Source organism: Alosa pseudoharengus, unplaced genomic scaffold (assembly GCF_046254945.1).
Source record: "Alosa pseudoharengus isolate Yale_2024_CS ecotype anadromous, Long Island Sound unplaced genomic scaffold, YU_APseudo_1.1 YU_APseudo_1.1_scf_5, whole genome shotgun sequence".
Taxonomy (NCBI): Eukaryota; Metazoa; Chordata; class Actinopteri; order Clupeiformes; family Clupeidae; genus Alosa; species Alosa pseudoharengus.
In genome coordinates, this window is record NW_027468837.1 from 12,205,649 (window position 1) to 12,221,431 (window position 15,783).

General features: G+C 48.7%; 1 protein-coding gene across 1 annotated transcript in view; it reads left to right on the forward strand.

Annotated features, from left to right (window-relative positions):
• The window catches only part of plxnb1b (plexin b1b), an 85,694-nt gene that overhangs the window by 62,186 nt on the left and 7,725 nt on the right, over nt 1–15,783 (forward strand). The window contains exons 9-27 of the mRNA XM_076268588.1: nt 793–949; nt 1,849–1,957; nt 3,577–3,685; nt 4,279–5,301; nt 5,944–6,078; nt 6,693–6,815; nt 7,314–7,407; nt 8,928–9,094; nt 9,457–9,608; nt 10,022–10,127; nt 10,610–10,746; nt 11,053–11,229; nt 11,575–11,815; nt 12,300–12,542; nt 12,908–13,084; nt 13,432–13,580; nt 14,111–14,211; nt 14,708–14,925; nt 15,299–15,477. Coding sequence (XP_076124703.1) covers nt 793–949; nt 1,849–1,957; nt 3,577–3,685; nt 4,279–5,301; nt 5,944–6,078; nt 6,693–6,815; nt 7,314–7,407; nt 8,928–9,094; nt 9,457–9,608; nt 10,022–10,127; nt 10,610–10,746; nt 11,053–11,229; nt 11,575–11,815; nt 12,300–12,542; nt 12,908–13,084; nt 13,432–13,580; nt 14,111–14,211; nt 14,708–14,925; nt 15,299–15,477 — 3,797 coding nt within the window. The remainder of the gene's footprint in view (nt 1–792; nt 950–1,848; nt 1,958–3,576; nt 3,686–4,278; nt 5,302–5,943; nt 6,079–6,692; nt 6,816–7,313; nt 7,408–8,927; nt 9,095–9,456; nt 9,609–10,021; nt 10,128–10,609; nt 10,747–11,052; nt 11,230–11,574; nt 11,816–12,299; nt 12,543–12,907; nt 13,085–13,431; nt 13,581–14,110; nt 14,212–14,707; nt 14,926–15,298; nt 15,478–15,783) is intronic.

Here is a 15,783-nt window from a genome sequence, read left to right on the forward strand (position 1 = left end):
CGCGCGCACAAATTGACAAACTTACACACATGGATGGACGGACACACACACACACATACACACACACACACAAATTGACAAACTTACACACATGGATGGATGGACACACACACACACACACGCACACAGTCTGCCCCATCCTGATGTGTTCTGGTGTTCCCTGCACAGGCGTGGGCAGCTCTTCTCCTTCACATCTCATGTATTCACTGTTCAACTCAGACCCATAAATAACAGCCCCATGTCTTAACTTTACTCTTTTTCCCCGCCGGGCTCCGTCAGCGATGCGGACGATTCCCGGGCCCCGACCGCACCGCGTGAAGCCTCTGCTTGTTTTTCTAGAAGGCTAATGAGGCGGGGGGGGGGGGGGGGGCATGATGACTATCAGACTGCTACAAGTCCGTCCAACAGGAGGTGGAAAAAAAAGAATCCGCACCATAAATCAGACGTTTGTTGAAATGGCTGCAGATGACAGCTCCGATAATGTGCAGACTGAGATTTATTGTATTAATGTAGAGATCTCTGGGAGGGTGTTGAGGAGCAAATGGTGGTTGAAGGGGAGTGTGTGTGTGTGTGTGTGTGTGTGTGTGTGTGTGTGGTTCAGGCAGTCATCATGGACAATCCTTACATTCTTTCCTATCTAGCCCAATTCTTGGAAATCACCCCTGGATGTCTGCCATTTTGTAGTGCTGCTTTTCGTCTTAGTCTCTCTCTCTCACACTCTCTCTCTCTCTCTCTCTCTCTCTCTCACACACTCTCTCTCTCTGTCTCTCTCTCCTCTTCTCCTGCTTGCAGCTCTCTCTGTCCATCCCTGGTCTTCCTCGTCTGGAGCTGGGCGAGTCCTACTCCTGCTACTTCGAGGAGAACTCCAGCCCCGCCACCATCACAGACGAGGGCATCACCTGCTCCTCGCCCGATGCCAGCAAGGTGCCCGCTGTGCCCCCACGACAAGGTGAGCATCACAAGCACACACACACACACACACACACACACACACACACACACAAACACTCCAGTGCATTAACGGAGTCCCATGTGCTCTGAACTTCCATAAAGCATTCCATTGCTTGACCCATATTTGTTTAGTTACATTTGGAGCATTTGTGCTCAGGGCTATACTGGATGAGGGTGTGTGTGAGACTGTGTGTGTGTGTGTGTGTGCGTGCGTGTGTGTGTGTCTTGTTTAAATAATTGGGGGCTGATTAGGAGGTTATGTCCCAGGCTCTTGCTGTGAGGAGGACTATGTGGGGACACAAGTAGACAGTGGAGGCAGATTGACAAAATCTGCGCTAGAGCTGTATGTTTTGACATGCTTCATTGTGTCCAAGGGCTTGGGGGCATTCTTCTAAATTTGTGTTTATTTGTGTGTGTGGGTGTGTGTGTGTGTGTGTGGAGTGGGGGCGTGTGTGTGTTTGTTAGAGGGCTCACAGAGATTGAGCAGATCTTAGCCGTGTTCGGAGCCCAGATGGACTCTATTATGTCTGTCATGTTTTGACTCCCAGTTTTAAAGGGCTTTCACACACACACACACACACACACACACACACACACACACACACACACACACACACACACACACACACACACATTCTCCACTTCCCGTGGAGTTGTGTTTTGAAGATCCTGCTGCTCTTGGAAGAGAAGGGACCGTTACTGGAGCTGCTTGGGTCCCACAGTAATAGCAGCGATAAGCCTCCGTAAATATTTTTAGACCAACTGATAAAGGCAGCAGCAGGCCAGAACAGAAGATGCTAACCTGGCGCCCATACAGACGGCCTCGCTTAAGCCTTCTCTTTCTTCTTTTCTTTACTTTCTCATGCATCTGCTTCTCTCTCTCTCTCTCACACACAGATTTTGTCACGGTCACCCTATCGGTGCGTTTCGGGGATGTGGTGGTCACCTCCAAGGAGTTCACCTTTTATGACTGCAAGGCTGTCAAAGAGCTGTCTGGAAGTATGCCGTGAGTACCCACACACACACAGACACAGACAGACAGACACAGACACAGACACACACACCCTTATCACCATTTTCACTCACCTGTCACAGCACTCCCTCGTTCATCTCGTCCTCTCAAATGTGGTCTGCTCACTCTTTAATGGCCCTGTAGAGAATCTGGTGAGAAACATGGCGTTTAATAACTTCACTGAAGTTAAACTCCTACTGAGGGCACTCAACCAGATCATGAGAGGACGCCCATTGCCAGGTGGTGGTGAAATACGAGGTGATTTGAAGCTCTCGGCTCCATAAAGCGATTTCATTAGCTTCAGTTTGTCCTCCTCTTTCACTCTCGCCATCTCTGGAGCCCTGGAGAGACGCATGGCATTCTTCCCTCCCCATTCCTGTTCTTTTTCACTCTGACTTCTGAGAGTTTTGCTCCCTATAGTATTTCACTGGTGACAGGCAGACTGTTACCTTCAGCCGAACGTGGCAGATTTTTGGCTGCCGTTTCCCCTGTCTGGCGGCCTGTCTCTGGGTGGTCTTGGTGAGAGCCCTTTGAAAACATCCCCTGCTTTGCACATTGAGATCTGACCTAGCTTTGCCCCCTAACCCCCCCCCCCACACACACACACACACACACACACACACACCATACCCCCCAGCCCCAGCAGTGGTTGGACTCTGTCAGGTCTTGGGAAGGACTCTGTGAGTGAGTCCAGGGGAGGTCCATTGCTGTGTGTCTCGCTGGATGTGAGTGACACGGCTGGAGTTCAGAGTCATCTCTCCCTGGTGGCCTCTTCCTCCAGACTGTTCTCCCTCTTCTACTTCTTCTCCCTCTCCTTTCCTCTCCTTTCCTCCTCTCCTCTCTTCTCCCTCCCGCTCTTCTCCCTCTCCTCTCCTCTCCCTCTCCCTCTCCCTCTTTCCCTCAATCAGTCCAGTGGAGGCCAGTGTGTGCCCATGCTTGCACACTATTGACAGACAGTGTATACCTCAGTGCCCACCACAGGGACCAGCGATTTGATTCTGACCAATAGTTATTTCTCAATCTCAATTCAATTCAATTTAATTCAATGATGCTTTACCTCACACTTTATTGGCATGACTGTAAGTGTTACAATGTTGCCAAAGCAGTAGTTACATCAAAAGAATTAGCAATTAATAATAATAATAATAACAATTGACATGGACTATGGAGAATAATAAAAAATAATAGAACATTAGAGCACGCACACACACACACACACACACACACACACAGACACACACACGCACATACACACACACACACACACACACACTCTCCCACCTCTGTCTCCTACTCCCCTCTTGTAACTCTCAACTGTCCTGTCCACACAGGCCAAAAATCCACCAAAAATACTTCCATACTTGTATAGAAAAAAATACTTATAAACTTATGTATAAAAATATACTTATCCTTAATTATTTATAAAAACACATGACTTCCTCTATGTGCCACACTCTTTTCTTATTGCTATAGAAATCAATAACAATTTCCAGTTTTCATTTGTTTTCTGTGAGCTGTTGCGCTGTCTCTGTCCTGCTGTTTGCTACGACCTGCCCCCTCACTGTCCATCTCTGATGGCGTCTGACCGGCCGCTTCCTTCTCTCTGTCCCCAGTTGCCGTGGCTGCGTGCTGAGTCGCTGGAGGTGTAACTGGTGTGTCCATCAGCACGTCTGCACGCACAAGCCCTCCTGTGACCAAGGACTCATCATTTACAATGAACATGTGAGTGACTCTGCAGTAGCCATGGTCTAAGGTGGACGTGTGTGTGTGTGTGTGTGTGTGTGTGTGTGCGCTGTCAATAGTGAGTAGGCATGGTAAGTCAATCAGCTGTTTTAATTGGGTGGAACCTGCTTTGTTGTGCCTGAATATGTGCGTTGATTCAATCAGTAAAAGCAGAGCCTCAGCATATAGAGTCCTAGCTTAACCTGATTTTTGATCCAAGGTTTAGGTTGTGTTCACTCATTGTCTGCCACACTGACCTCACCAATGTGATTGATCACCATCTTCATGATGTGTGACAGAGCCGTGTGCCGTGTGTGTGTGTGTGTGTGTGTGTGTGTGTGTGTGTGTGTGTGCATGCGTGCCTATGTGTCCATCCATATTCATTTCCACCCCAGTTCCTATAATGCATTGGTGTGTCATCTGGTTTGCATTAATATTAATACTGCCAGTGTTTGTTAATGTTTTTTAAGTTTTGATTTCAGTTGTTTAGTTTTATTTTCATTTTGCTTTTATGTTTTCTCTTGTGTCCTCTCCACCCCCCCCCCCCCACTCCCACTCGTGCCCTCCTGCGTGGTTCCTCTCCCCTTTCCCAGTTCATAGCCCCCACCTCAGTACTGCCAACGAGCCAGCTGGTTACGGTCACCATCCCCACCACCACCCTGACCACCCCAGCCCCAACCACCAAGGCCCCCACCAAGCCCCCAACAACCCCCGCCCCAACTACAACCACCACTACAACAACTACTACTACTACTACTACTACTACCATTCCTACTACTGAAGCTCCCACCACCACCACCACCACCACCACTGAAGCTACAACCACCCCTGAGCCAACCACCACCACGCTGGAGCCCACCACGCCGCTCCCCACCACTGCAGCCACGACGCAGGAGCCCACGTTGGCCCCCACCACCACCGAGGCCCCGGTGCCCGCGGCAGACCCGACCGCCTCGCTGCTGCCCGATGCCCAGACGGTGGCCGTTCTGGAGGAGACCACCTCAGAGGAGCTGGTGCTGGAGACCGAAGCCGAGGCCGAGGCGCAGAGCGAGACGCACGTCGCCGTGGTGACTGTGGCCGACCTGCAGGTGGTCGTCGTGGAGACGGAAGCGCCCCCGGTCACTGAGAGGCAGCAGGTGATTGCTGAGGAGGAGGAGGATGCTGAGGTGCCCCTCGCAGTGCCGAACGCCCCATCACCACCACCACCACCACCACCATCTCTGGAGGAGCCGGGGGTGGAGATGCTGGCTTTCCCCAGCAGCCAGTCTCTAGAAGTGGGGGAGGCCCCCACCGATGCCCCCATGGAGACCTCCCAGGAGAGCCCCATCCTCCCAGACCTGGAGCCCACGCAACTCCAGCCCGACACGGGCACCGACGCCCCCACGGCCGGCCCGGAAGTAGTCCAGTGGCCCAGGGAGGAAGTGGTGGCAGCGGAAGAGGAAGGGGATGAGGCGGCGTTGAGCAGGGCCGAGAACGACACCGCCACCTTCTCGGCGGCCACCATGCTGTCTGGCGACGGCGAGGCAGAGCCCGGCGCTCCCGCCTACATGCAGCTCCTGGACGCCGACTCTGAGCTGGACTACCAGTACGACATGGCCGACGGGGCTTACCTGCCGGTGAGTCCAGACCCTCTTGGGAGTGCGTGGCTGACCAGGCCGCCCAGGTCACTCTGACGGACCCCTCTCCTCAGCCTCTTCTACAGTACTTAGAGCAGTCTGTCCTCTCTCCTCTCCTCTCCTCTCCTCTCTGTGTTAGTTTCAATTGAGTTTCCCTTTCAGTTGAGTTACACCCCCTTAATAACCTGGAAAAACAACTACATACCGTAGTTGTTTTGGTCTTCGTGTTATTTAAGTTCAGCTATTCTTTAACAGACCATTTGCAGCGGTTTTTCATCTCAGGCTTAAATTGACTTTACTAATGACACATTGTGGAGAATTGAGAGAAGCCAATTGTGTTCAGTGCGTGTGTGTGTTAGTGAGTGCATACTCAATGTATGTCTGATTGCACTGAGCTCTTCTCCAAAATATCTTCAAGATAAGCTCAGCCTTGGAACAGGTGAGGTGTGTGTGTGCACGTAACCTCAGATCTCATGATTAGGATGATGAGGGCTGATTCTTGGTGTGTGTTCCCAGTACGTCCAGAGTGATGAGGGTGTATTTTCAATATACGTCTAACATTGCTCAGAGCCTGAGAGTCTGGTGAGGGCCCATTTGAAGTGTGTGTGTGTGTGTATCTAATCCTGCTGTGTGTGTGTTCAGGGTGATGAAGGCTCTGTGTTTAGCTTGGGGGCGTCGGCGTGTCCGTGTGTGGAGAAGGTTCAGGGCTCCTCCCTGCTGCCTGTGCAGGTGGAACGGAAGATCACACTACAGGCTCGCAACTTGCACCTCTACCAGGTACCGCACACACACACACACACGCGCACACACACGCACACACACACACACACACACACACACACACACTACAGGCTCGCAACTTGCACCTCTACCAGGTACCACACACACACACACACACACACACACACTACAGGCCCATAACATGCACCTGTACCAAGTACAACGCACACACACACACACGCACACACACACACACACACACACACACACACACACACACACACACTACAGGCTCGCAACTTGCACCTCTACCAGGTACCACACACACACACACACACACACACACACACACACACGCACACACACACACACACACACACTACAGGCTCGCAACTTGCACCTCTACCAGGTACCACACACACACACACACACGCACACACACACACACACACACTACAGGCCCATAACATGCACCTGTACCAAGTACAACGCACACACACACACACACACACACACACGCACACACAAGCATACTTTTTTACACATATACACACAAACACAAAACACAAACATGCAGTACATTCATATAGAAACTTGCTTCATCAGAGCCTGAAAATAGAATCAGTGTTTGGGTAAAATCAACACAAAAAAATCTGTTTGTCTTTGTGAAGGACCGTGAGCTGGAGTATGAGTGTGTACTAGTGATCGAGGGCCGGACAGTCATGGTGGACGCCTATGTGGAGAGCGATGATTCAGACCCTGAGGTGTTTGACATCACCTGCCAGCTTCACAAGGTAAACATGTCCACTGGGACAGTGTGTAACAGCAGCAATGAACAAAATAGAACCATCTAGAAACTGTCATGTAGAAAGACCTATAGAAAATTACAAAAGTAGCATTGAAGTATTGATCAAATGTAGAAAATGAATATATCCTCAAATACCAGAAAAGGTTGGTGGTCAGAAGTGCTTCGTCACTGATACATGTATGTCTCTCGAAAGTAGATGTGTAGGCTACGTCTAATCAAAAAATTCCAAAGGCACACTGCTTTTTATAGTTAAAAAGCCTTTAGTTTAGGTGGGCTTACGCATTGCAACAAAAAATGTCTTCATCAGAGCATGATAGAATATGAATGTTGATGAATGATATATGTTGTTATGTTGACTGTGTTTCGTTTCTGGTGAAATAACTTGTTTCATTTTTAAATGTGCTCTGATGGAGCTTTGCTCACACATAGACTGTAAAAATGGCTCCTTGACTGACCTCTGTGTTGTCTTTGTGTCTGGGCTTAGTACTCGTACGCAGCTCCCGTGGAGGAGTACAACGCCATGGTGTACGTCAAGAGGAGAAACACCTTTCACGTGGACAGTGCACAAGACCTCTACGGTAAGACAACCCCTCCCCAACACACACACACACACACACACACACACACACCTGGACTTACTCTGTCAGAACTGTATACCCTTCAAGCAGTGAGGAAATGGGTTTGGTAGCATATCTTGTTGTGGTTGGCCATTTGGACTTTGGTTTGGAAGGAACTGATGAAATCGTGCCTTGGAGCAGGGAAAGCACAGCAGTAGAGTGATTTCTCTTTCTTCCCCTGTCCTCCATTACGCCAGAAATTTCATCAGAAACGTGTTCTTTTCGGGCAACTTCTTCCCCGTGCGCATCCCAATCTAGAGTGGGTTGCGTATGAGTTTGATCAGGGAAGGCCCACACATGAAACAGTAGCACACAGCTGGTGCAGGCAGGACAGCTGGATTTTTGCCTCTCGGCCGCTGCGTGCTGTTTTTCTTTCTGCGCACACATGTGGTATCTATTTACACTCCGCAGCAAGTTCTACTGCAGCCCCAGGCCCGGCAGCCCAGTGTGTGTGTGTGTGTGTGTGCGCTTGTGTGTGTGCGCGTGTGTGTGTGTGTGTGTGTGTGTGCGCTTGTATGTGTGTGTGTGTGTGTGTGTGTGTGTGTGTGTGTCAATCTGTGTGCCTTTGTGTTCAAATCCATGTCTGCTTTTGTACATGTGGGTGTTTGTGAGTGATTGTGATGTGACAAGTTTATGGGTCAGTATTTTCACTTCACAGAGCACTACCGTCTCCCAAAAGTAGTAATTCTTCGTATGTGTCACAGTAAAATTGTCCAAAGGCTAACGCACTGACGGAGTAAACAGATTGGTTCATTTGTAGCGCTGCCAAGCTCAGAAGTAGCTTTGAGGTTCATCTTGCAAACCAGTAACTCATAAAGGCGAAAATAACACTTGTGTCAAAAGTTCTAAATCAGGGCAATGTTCTTGTTTGCTTGCTTTGTTGGAACTGTGTTTGCTAGTTGTGTGCTGTTTCATTTGCTCCGCTGAACTATGTTGCCCCTGTTGCAGTCACTGGTGTTGGACTGCATCTGTGTTTTGTGTGTGTTAGAGTGAAACTGTACCTGTACTTGTTTTTAATTTGACACCTGTATGTTGTACATTGGAAGGATTATTGTCGTCCTATACTTGTGTGTATTGTGTGTTTGCATGGTTATTGTACTCTTAAGGGCCGTTCATACCAAGATTGATAAATAAATTGTTGCAGCTAATATGAATTATTACAACGTCCACACATAAACTATATCACTTACAACATGAAGAACGATATCGTCTGGGATCACTTTCAGAGCGATTTTGAGCACGATAAAAAGCTGATAGCCAATCAGAATCCATCAAATTTCCGACATCAAACTTCATCAACTTAAGGAGAGACTTTCCTTATTCCTTATCGTTGGTCAGTGTGGACGCTCATGTTGTTATGGTTACAATTATCTTTGTAGTTATCATTCCTGGTGTGAACAGCCCTTTATACCTGTGTGTGTGTTGGAGCGATGGTGTTCACCCGTTCGTGTGTGCGTGTGCGTGTGTGTTGTGTGTTTCAGTGACTCTCTACAACTGCTCAGTGGGCCGTTCGGACTGTAGCCGATGCCACACGGCGGAGCCGCGCTACGGCTGTGTGTGGTGCGGTGGCGTCCACTCCAAGTGCGTCTACGCCGGCTCCTGCCACCAGTCCGTGGAGAACACCTGTCCCGCGCCGGTCATCCATTTTGTGAGTCTTACCGCAATATGAGACATGCCAACCTGACACTTATGGCAGAGAATGGCTGTGTGTGTGTCTGTGTGTGTCTGTGTGTGTCTGTGTGTGTGTGTGTGTGTGTGTGTGTGTGTGTATTGCATGAACATTCTGCTAACACTTTACTTGGATAGTTAACCTACCAAGATTTTACATGGCTAGCTTGTGGAAAATCAAGTTCAATTTTTAAATTGTTGTTGTTGTGCTATTGTTATTTTCACTTTAACCAAACCCTAAATAGTTGTTGTTAGAGTGTTTAGTTTGTTTACAATCTGAGCTGAGTGATTGGTGTAACTGGCTGATGGTCTTCACGATGACGTTGTGTTCTTGTCCTGCAGATTGAGCCTCTCTCCGGGCTGGTTGAGGGCGGCACCGTGGTAACCATCACCGGCTCCAACCTGGGGCAGAAGGCACAGGACATCCAGGGCTCGGTCAGGGTGGCCGGTGTGCCGTGCGAGGTCATTCCCCACCTCTACGAGATCTCCTCCAGGTAAAACGCCTGGTTGATACTGAGCATTCTGAAACGTAGATCAAGACCAAAAGATCATTTCAATGCAGTTTGTTTTTTCATTGAAAAAAGTTTGTAGTCTACAACTAAACTCAGTATGCAAAACTGGCTGTAAATATTGTTGAAGGGACGTGCACATTCTCAGCCCCAGATGTTTGCTCCAGGGGTTGTTTATGCTATGCAGCGTCTACACAGTTGTGATTGCTCGGCACAATGGCAGTAGCCAAAATTGGGACAGAGGGGGATCAAGTTCACAATGAATTGATAGATAAATATCCTGTGGATTTAACACAGGATTAACTCTGGGACACCTGCTATGCTGATGTTTGGAGTTTTATTATTATTATTATTACAGGGCTTGCGTGTATGTAATGTGTGTGTTCTCCGTCGTGTAGGATTGTGTGTCGGACCAAAGCCAGCATGGAGGAGAAGTCTGGCCACGTGCAGGTGGAAGTGAGCGGGGGAGGCAATGGTCTGTCCAGCCAGCGCTTCAGCTACCAGGTGAGAGAGCACCACACAGCGCCACACATGGAATTGGAATATGGAATTGTGGGATTGGATTAAGACTTGTTAATAAAGGAAGAGGAGGATGGATTACACATAGCATGGGTCACTGGCATTCTGCCACACTCACACACACACGCACGCACATGCACATACACACCGGGACAGCAGCAATGTTTGTAAAGATAAAAAAGGGTCTATTCAAAGTCCCTTTAAAGACCATTTTCTACCACTGAGAGACTCTGCTACTACTGTGATGATCGACTAATATACTTATTTTTTCCCTCTGTTTTGTACCTCTGCCCATCATCTCTCTCGCTCTTGCTCCCCCCCCCTCTCTCTCTCCCTCTCTCTTAAATTGTTGTTGTTGTGCTCTCTCCCCCCCTCTCTCTCTCTCCCTCTCTCTCTCCCTTTAAATTGTTGTTGTTGTGCTCTCTCTCTCCCCCCCCCCCCCCTCTCTCTCTCTCTCTCTGTCTCAGGACCCTCTGGTGACAGAAGTGGCTCCTCGGCGGGGTCCCATAGCAGGGGGCACGTCTCTGACGCTGTCAGGCCGGAACTTGCTGACGGGGCGGGCCAGTGAGATCAGCGTGCTGGTGGGCAGCGTGCCCTGCACCATGTGAGTCAATCATATACACACACACACAGTCACAGACATACTCACTCACTCACTCTCGCTCTCTCTCTCTTTCCCTTCCTTCCTATTTCTTTATCTGTTAACCTCTTTCTTTCTCTCTTCATTTCTCTTTCCTTCTCTCTTTCTCTTTCTTTCTTCCATCCTTGCTCTCTTTCTCCACCTCTCTCTTTCAATTCAATTCAGTTCAATTCAATAAAGCTGTATTGGCATGACCATTCACAAAGGAAGTGTTGGGAAAGCATACCGTATAAAGGCATATTCTCTCTGTGTGTGTGTGTGCGTGTTCAGTGTGGGGAAGGTGCAGGAGGCCTCCATAGAGTGTGTGACTAACAGCAGTGCCAGTATCGGGGAGCACAGGGTGACTGTGCGCTACGGCAGCAGTGAGCGCCATCTCCATGGAACCATGTATCACTACACTTCCAACCCCAACATCACACGTGCCCTCCCCTCCAAGAGCTTCCTCAGGTGTGTGTGTGTGTGTGTGTGTGTGTGTGGCTGTTATGTGTGTGAGATAAAGATGTATGTGCAATAAAGATTGACATTTTTTTCTTTTGCTCAATTGTAATGAAGAGTTGAGCTTTTATTTGTGCACAAATGATAACCACACTGAATAAAAGAGCTGAAGTCATTCTTGCTGCCAGTTGCACTGTAAAAAGATTATAACATGTGACGTGTTTGTTATATCATCATGATTGTGAGATGGTGTTTGAGTTTCCCAGTTCCTGTGCCTGTGTCTGTGTCTGTGTCTGTGTGTGCATGTGATATGTGTTGTGTATTGATGTCTGTACTGCTCACCCCCCCCCCCCACAGTGGTGGCCGAGTGATCTATGTGAATGGCCATAACCTCGATGTGGTCCAGGAGCCTCGTATGATGGTCACAGTGTACCCTGCAGAGTCCAGCCCGGACAGGAAGAGGAAGAGGAGGAGCAGGAAGAGTGGCCATGCCGCGGGCCTCCTCGGCCCGGTCCAGGAGGACAGCCTGCTGGGAAGGCACAGACGGATCGTCCCAGAACCCGACTGCCCCAAAGGCGTGCTCTGCTCTGCGAAAAAGGTGAGCCTCTGCTTGACCAGTGAGCTGATGCTGTGATGGCCTAATTATGGCAGTACAGTAGTAATTACAGTTTATAATGTACAAGACTGAAGATGGCTTATTCATAAAACATTGGCCACTGGAGCATCTGGAGAGTTCCGCCATGTTTTTAGGTATTGCACTACAACAAGTTGCAGTTATAGCACTTTTCAAGGCACCCAAAGCACTTTACAGTGAAGGGGGAACCTCACTAACCACCACTAAATCAATTTGCAGTCATGGTGGTGTTACATAGAGGTCTGGTTGCAGAAAATCATTGATTCACATACACTGAAACACAGTAAAATTATGCTCAATGTTGTCTGCCACTGACAGATTCCATTACTGTTAATGAGATTCAACTCTCATATGCTTTATTCTTTTTTGTGCCTCTTGTACATCTCTCTCTCTCTCTCTCTCTCTGTCTCTATCTCTCTCTCTCTCTCTCTCTCTCTCTCACCGTTAGTACGTGGAGCGCTGCGAACCGAACACCACGTCGCTGCTCCTGTGCCGGTCCCCAGCGGTGGACATTTACGCCCTTGACGGACAGGTGCAGGTGGAGTTCCTGCTGGACAACCTGCGCTTCGACTTCCAGGCCGTGATGCTGACGCCCTTCGTGTATGAACTCAACGCCACCCTGCGGCACCTTAACCAGCACGACCCCAGCATACCCTTCCGCTACAAGCCCGGCAGTGTCATCTCCGTAGAGGTCAGTACTGAGGGAAGAGGAGGAGGCTTGCGGAGGGACGGATGACCCTGGTCAGCGGGATTAAAAAGGCATCTAGGAACGGACTGCACACAATATGAAATGTGTTTTCTAGCTGCTTTTTGCAGAGGGGTCATCAAGCTATTATCAGACATAATTGAATGTAATGTACAGTATGTATTGTGTGTATTTGCAAATGTAGGACTCTCTCCATTTTAATGCACATTTGTCAATGGAAGCATTTCAAAGTGTACAGTATACTGCTCTATGTGTACTGTTATTATTAATTGTTCTAATGTTATGAATTGCTTTGGACAAAGTGTCCGCTTAGTACCATAAACATGAGTATCTTTACGCCGTGTTTTTAGGGGGAGAATTTGGACCTGGCCATCTTTAAGGAAGAGGTGGTGGCGATGATAGGGGAGGGGGTGTGTGCGGTCAAGACCCTGACCCAGAATCACCTGTACTGTGAGCCGCCGCCCCAGCAGCCTTCTCCAGGGCCCGGCAGGAGGCGGGACGGCGCCGACGCCCTGCCAGAGTTCACCGTGAGTCCCGCTTATCTCTCCGTATCGATAAAGTATCTGTCTGTCTGTCTATCTATCTATCTATCCGTCTGTCTGTCTGTCTATCCATTGATCCATCCACACTCACACAAACTGCTAAACATAACATACATTTTGGACATTTCTGTCCATTGTCTGTGATCCCCACTCTAAATCTAATACACCCTCTACACACACACACACACACACACACACACACACACACACACACCCACACCCCAACCATACACTATATGCTATAGTTATCATGGACAAAATATTGTGACAGTATTGTATGATGAAGTCCTCTGTGATTTCTACCCCCCCCCCCCCCCCCCCCCCAACCACAGGTGCAAATGGGCAACCTGAACTTTTCATTGGGCCGAGTCCAGTACGACACACTCAGCCAGTCCACCTTCCCTCTGGAGGCCAAGATCGGCGTGGGCGTGGGAGCCTCCATTGTGGCCCTCATAGTGTTCATCATCGTGCTCATATACAGGTATGAAGCAGCAGGAGTTAGAATGGCTAACACAAGAAAAAGAGTTGAGAGACAAACACATTTTCTTTCCTAACTATGGAAATATTCAAAATCATAATCCAATATGTGTGAATATTTGCCTTTGTTTGCAGATTCACTTTTTCACAATTGTCACTAAGAATGCTTTTGCTTCCTTAAAGTGAGCTTATAGATTTCTGTTTTTTTCTACTTGAAGAAACAGACGTATATTATGTACCAATATAGTATATGCATTAAAGAGTGAATGCATTAAACTAAATGCATTCACTAATTGGCAATATATTGTAGGCCACAAGCCCATTAGAAGTATCATAATCCCCTGAACCTTGACATAGGGATTTGCTCTTGTTGCTCTTTCTGGTGTGAATTACACTCCATCACAGGAGCCTGAAGTCCATCTGGTTCTTATTGAGCACAGTGGCAGCCAAGTCTGGGAATTAGGTGTCACCTCTCTTTTGTAACTTTCCCTCTCTTTCCCTCTCTTCGTGTGTATGTGTGTGTGTGACTGACAGGAGGAAGAGTAAACAGGCCCTGAGAGATTATAAGAAGGTTCAGATCCAGCTGGAGAATCTGGAGACCAGCGTGCGTGACCGCTGCAAGAAGGAGTTCACGGGTGAGCAAGGAGAAAGGGGGAGAGAGGGATGGATGGAGGAAGGGAGGGATGGAGGGAGGAAGGGAGGGATGGAGGGAGGGGAGCAAATATGAAAAGGAGCTGAAGACGGGGGGAATGTTTTTGATAATGGCTTCAGATGAAAGAACGGGACACCAAAGGAAAATAAAAAAGGACATTTTGAAGGATTTTAAACTTTGAGCACTCCCTCAGTGGAAATGTATTTGTGTGTCTTTCTAGATATTAGGGGGATCGGTTTTATTTTCTTAAAAATGTCATGTCTCAATGAAATGAGCTCACATATTAATCCTCACATAAATCTGGTGTAACTTTCAGTTGACTCAGAGGTTAGCTGAAACGGAGTGTGAAACTGTATTAACACAGTCACCAGATTTGGAATTAGACATTTTCAAATCTTTTCACACATGACCTTTCCACACACTGCCTGGACTTGACCCCTGACCTTTAACCCTCTACCCTCTCCTCGATCCGTCTACAGATCTGATGACTGAGATGATGGACATGTCCAGTGATCTGGTGGGATCAGGAATCCCGTTCCTGGACTACCGGAGGTACGCAGAGCGGATCTTCTTCCCGGGCCACCGAGAGTCACCCCTGCGCCGAGACCTGGACGTGCAGGAGTGTCGCCGGGCAACCGTGGAGCAGGGCCTGGTGCAGCTCTCCAACCTGCTCAACAGCAAGCTCTTCCTCACCAAGGTAACGCTGCTCTGCTCTGTTGCCACGGTGACCCAGTGTGCATCTTTAGCTTCGAGGACACCGTGTCCTCGCTCTGACCGAAGAGGTCAAGTCGGTTTTAGAAGCAATGTTTCAAGACAAACAGGAACTGGGATGGCAAGAGAGGCTAGCAACCCTGGTGTTGTGGCACATTTCCTTTCTCTCTGTCATATAATCCCTTGGATGTAGTTGCACTACTCTGAGACCTTGTGAATTGAACCCAGGGACAAATAAAAGTTTTTTCGAATTGAAGTGAATCCAATCCAATACTTCTTTCTGAGAACTTTTGTGAGACTCTCTTAGTCTATCATTCTCTTGTGTGAGATTAACTCCCATCTCCTGTCCGGTCCCATAGTTCATCCACACCCTGGAGAGCCAGCGGACGTTCTCGCCGCGAGACCGAGCGTACGTGGCCTCGCTGCTGACCGTGGCGCTGCACGGCAAGCTGGAGTACTTCACCGACATCCTCAAAACACTCCTCAATGACCTGGTGGAGCAGTACGTGGCCAAGAACCCCAAACTCATGCTGAGGAGGTGAGGAGGTGGGAAGGGGCAGAGAATTGTATTTATCTTTACGTAGGAGAATACGTTTCTGACTGTGTGTGTGTGTGTGTGTGTGTGTGTGTGTGTGTGTGTGTGTGTGTGTGTGTGTGTGTGTGTGTGTGTGTGTGTGTGTGTGTGTGTGTGTGTGTGTGTGTGTGTGTGTGTGTGTGTGTGTGTGTGTGTGTGTGTGTGTGTGTGTGTGTGTGTGTGTGTGTGTGTGTTGGTGGAGGGGTTGGAGAGAATCTGTGTGAGATTTCTCTGCATGTCCCGTTGCAGTGTTTTGCTCCCCCTGTGGTG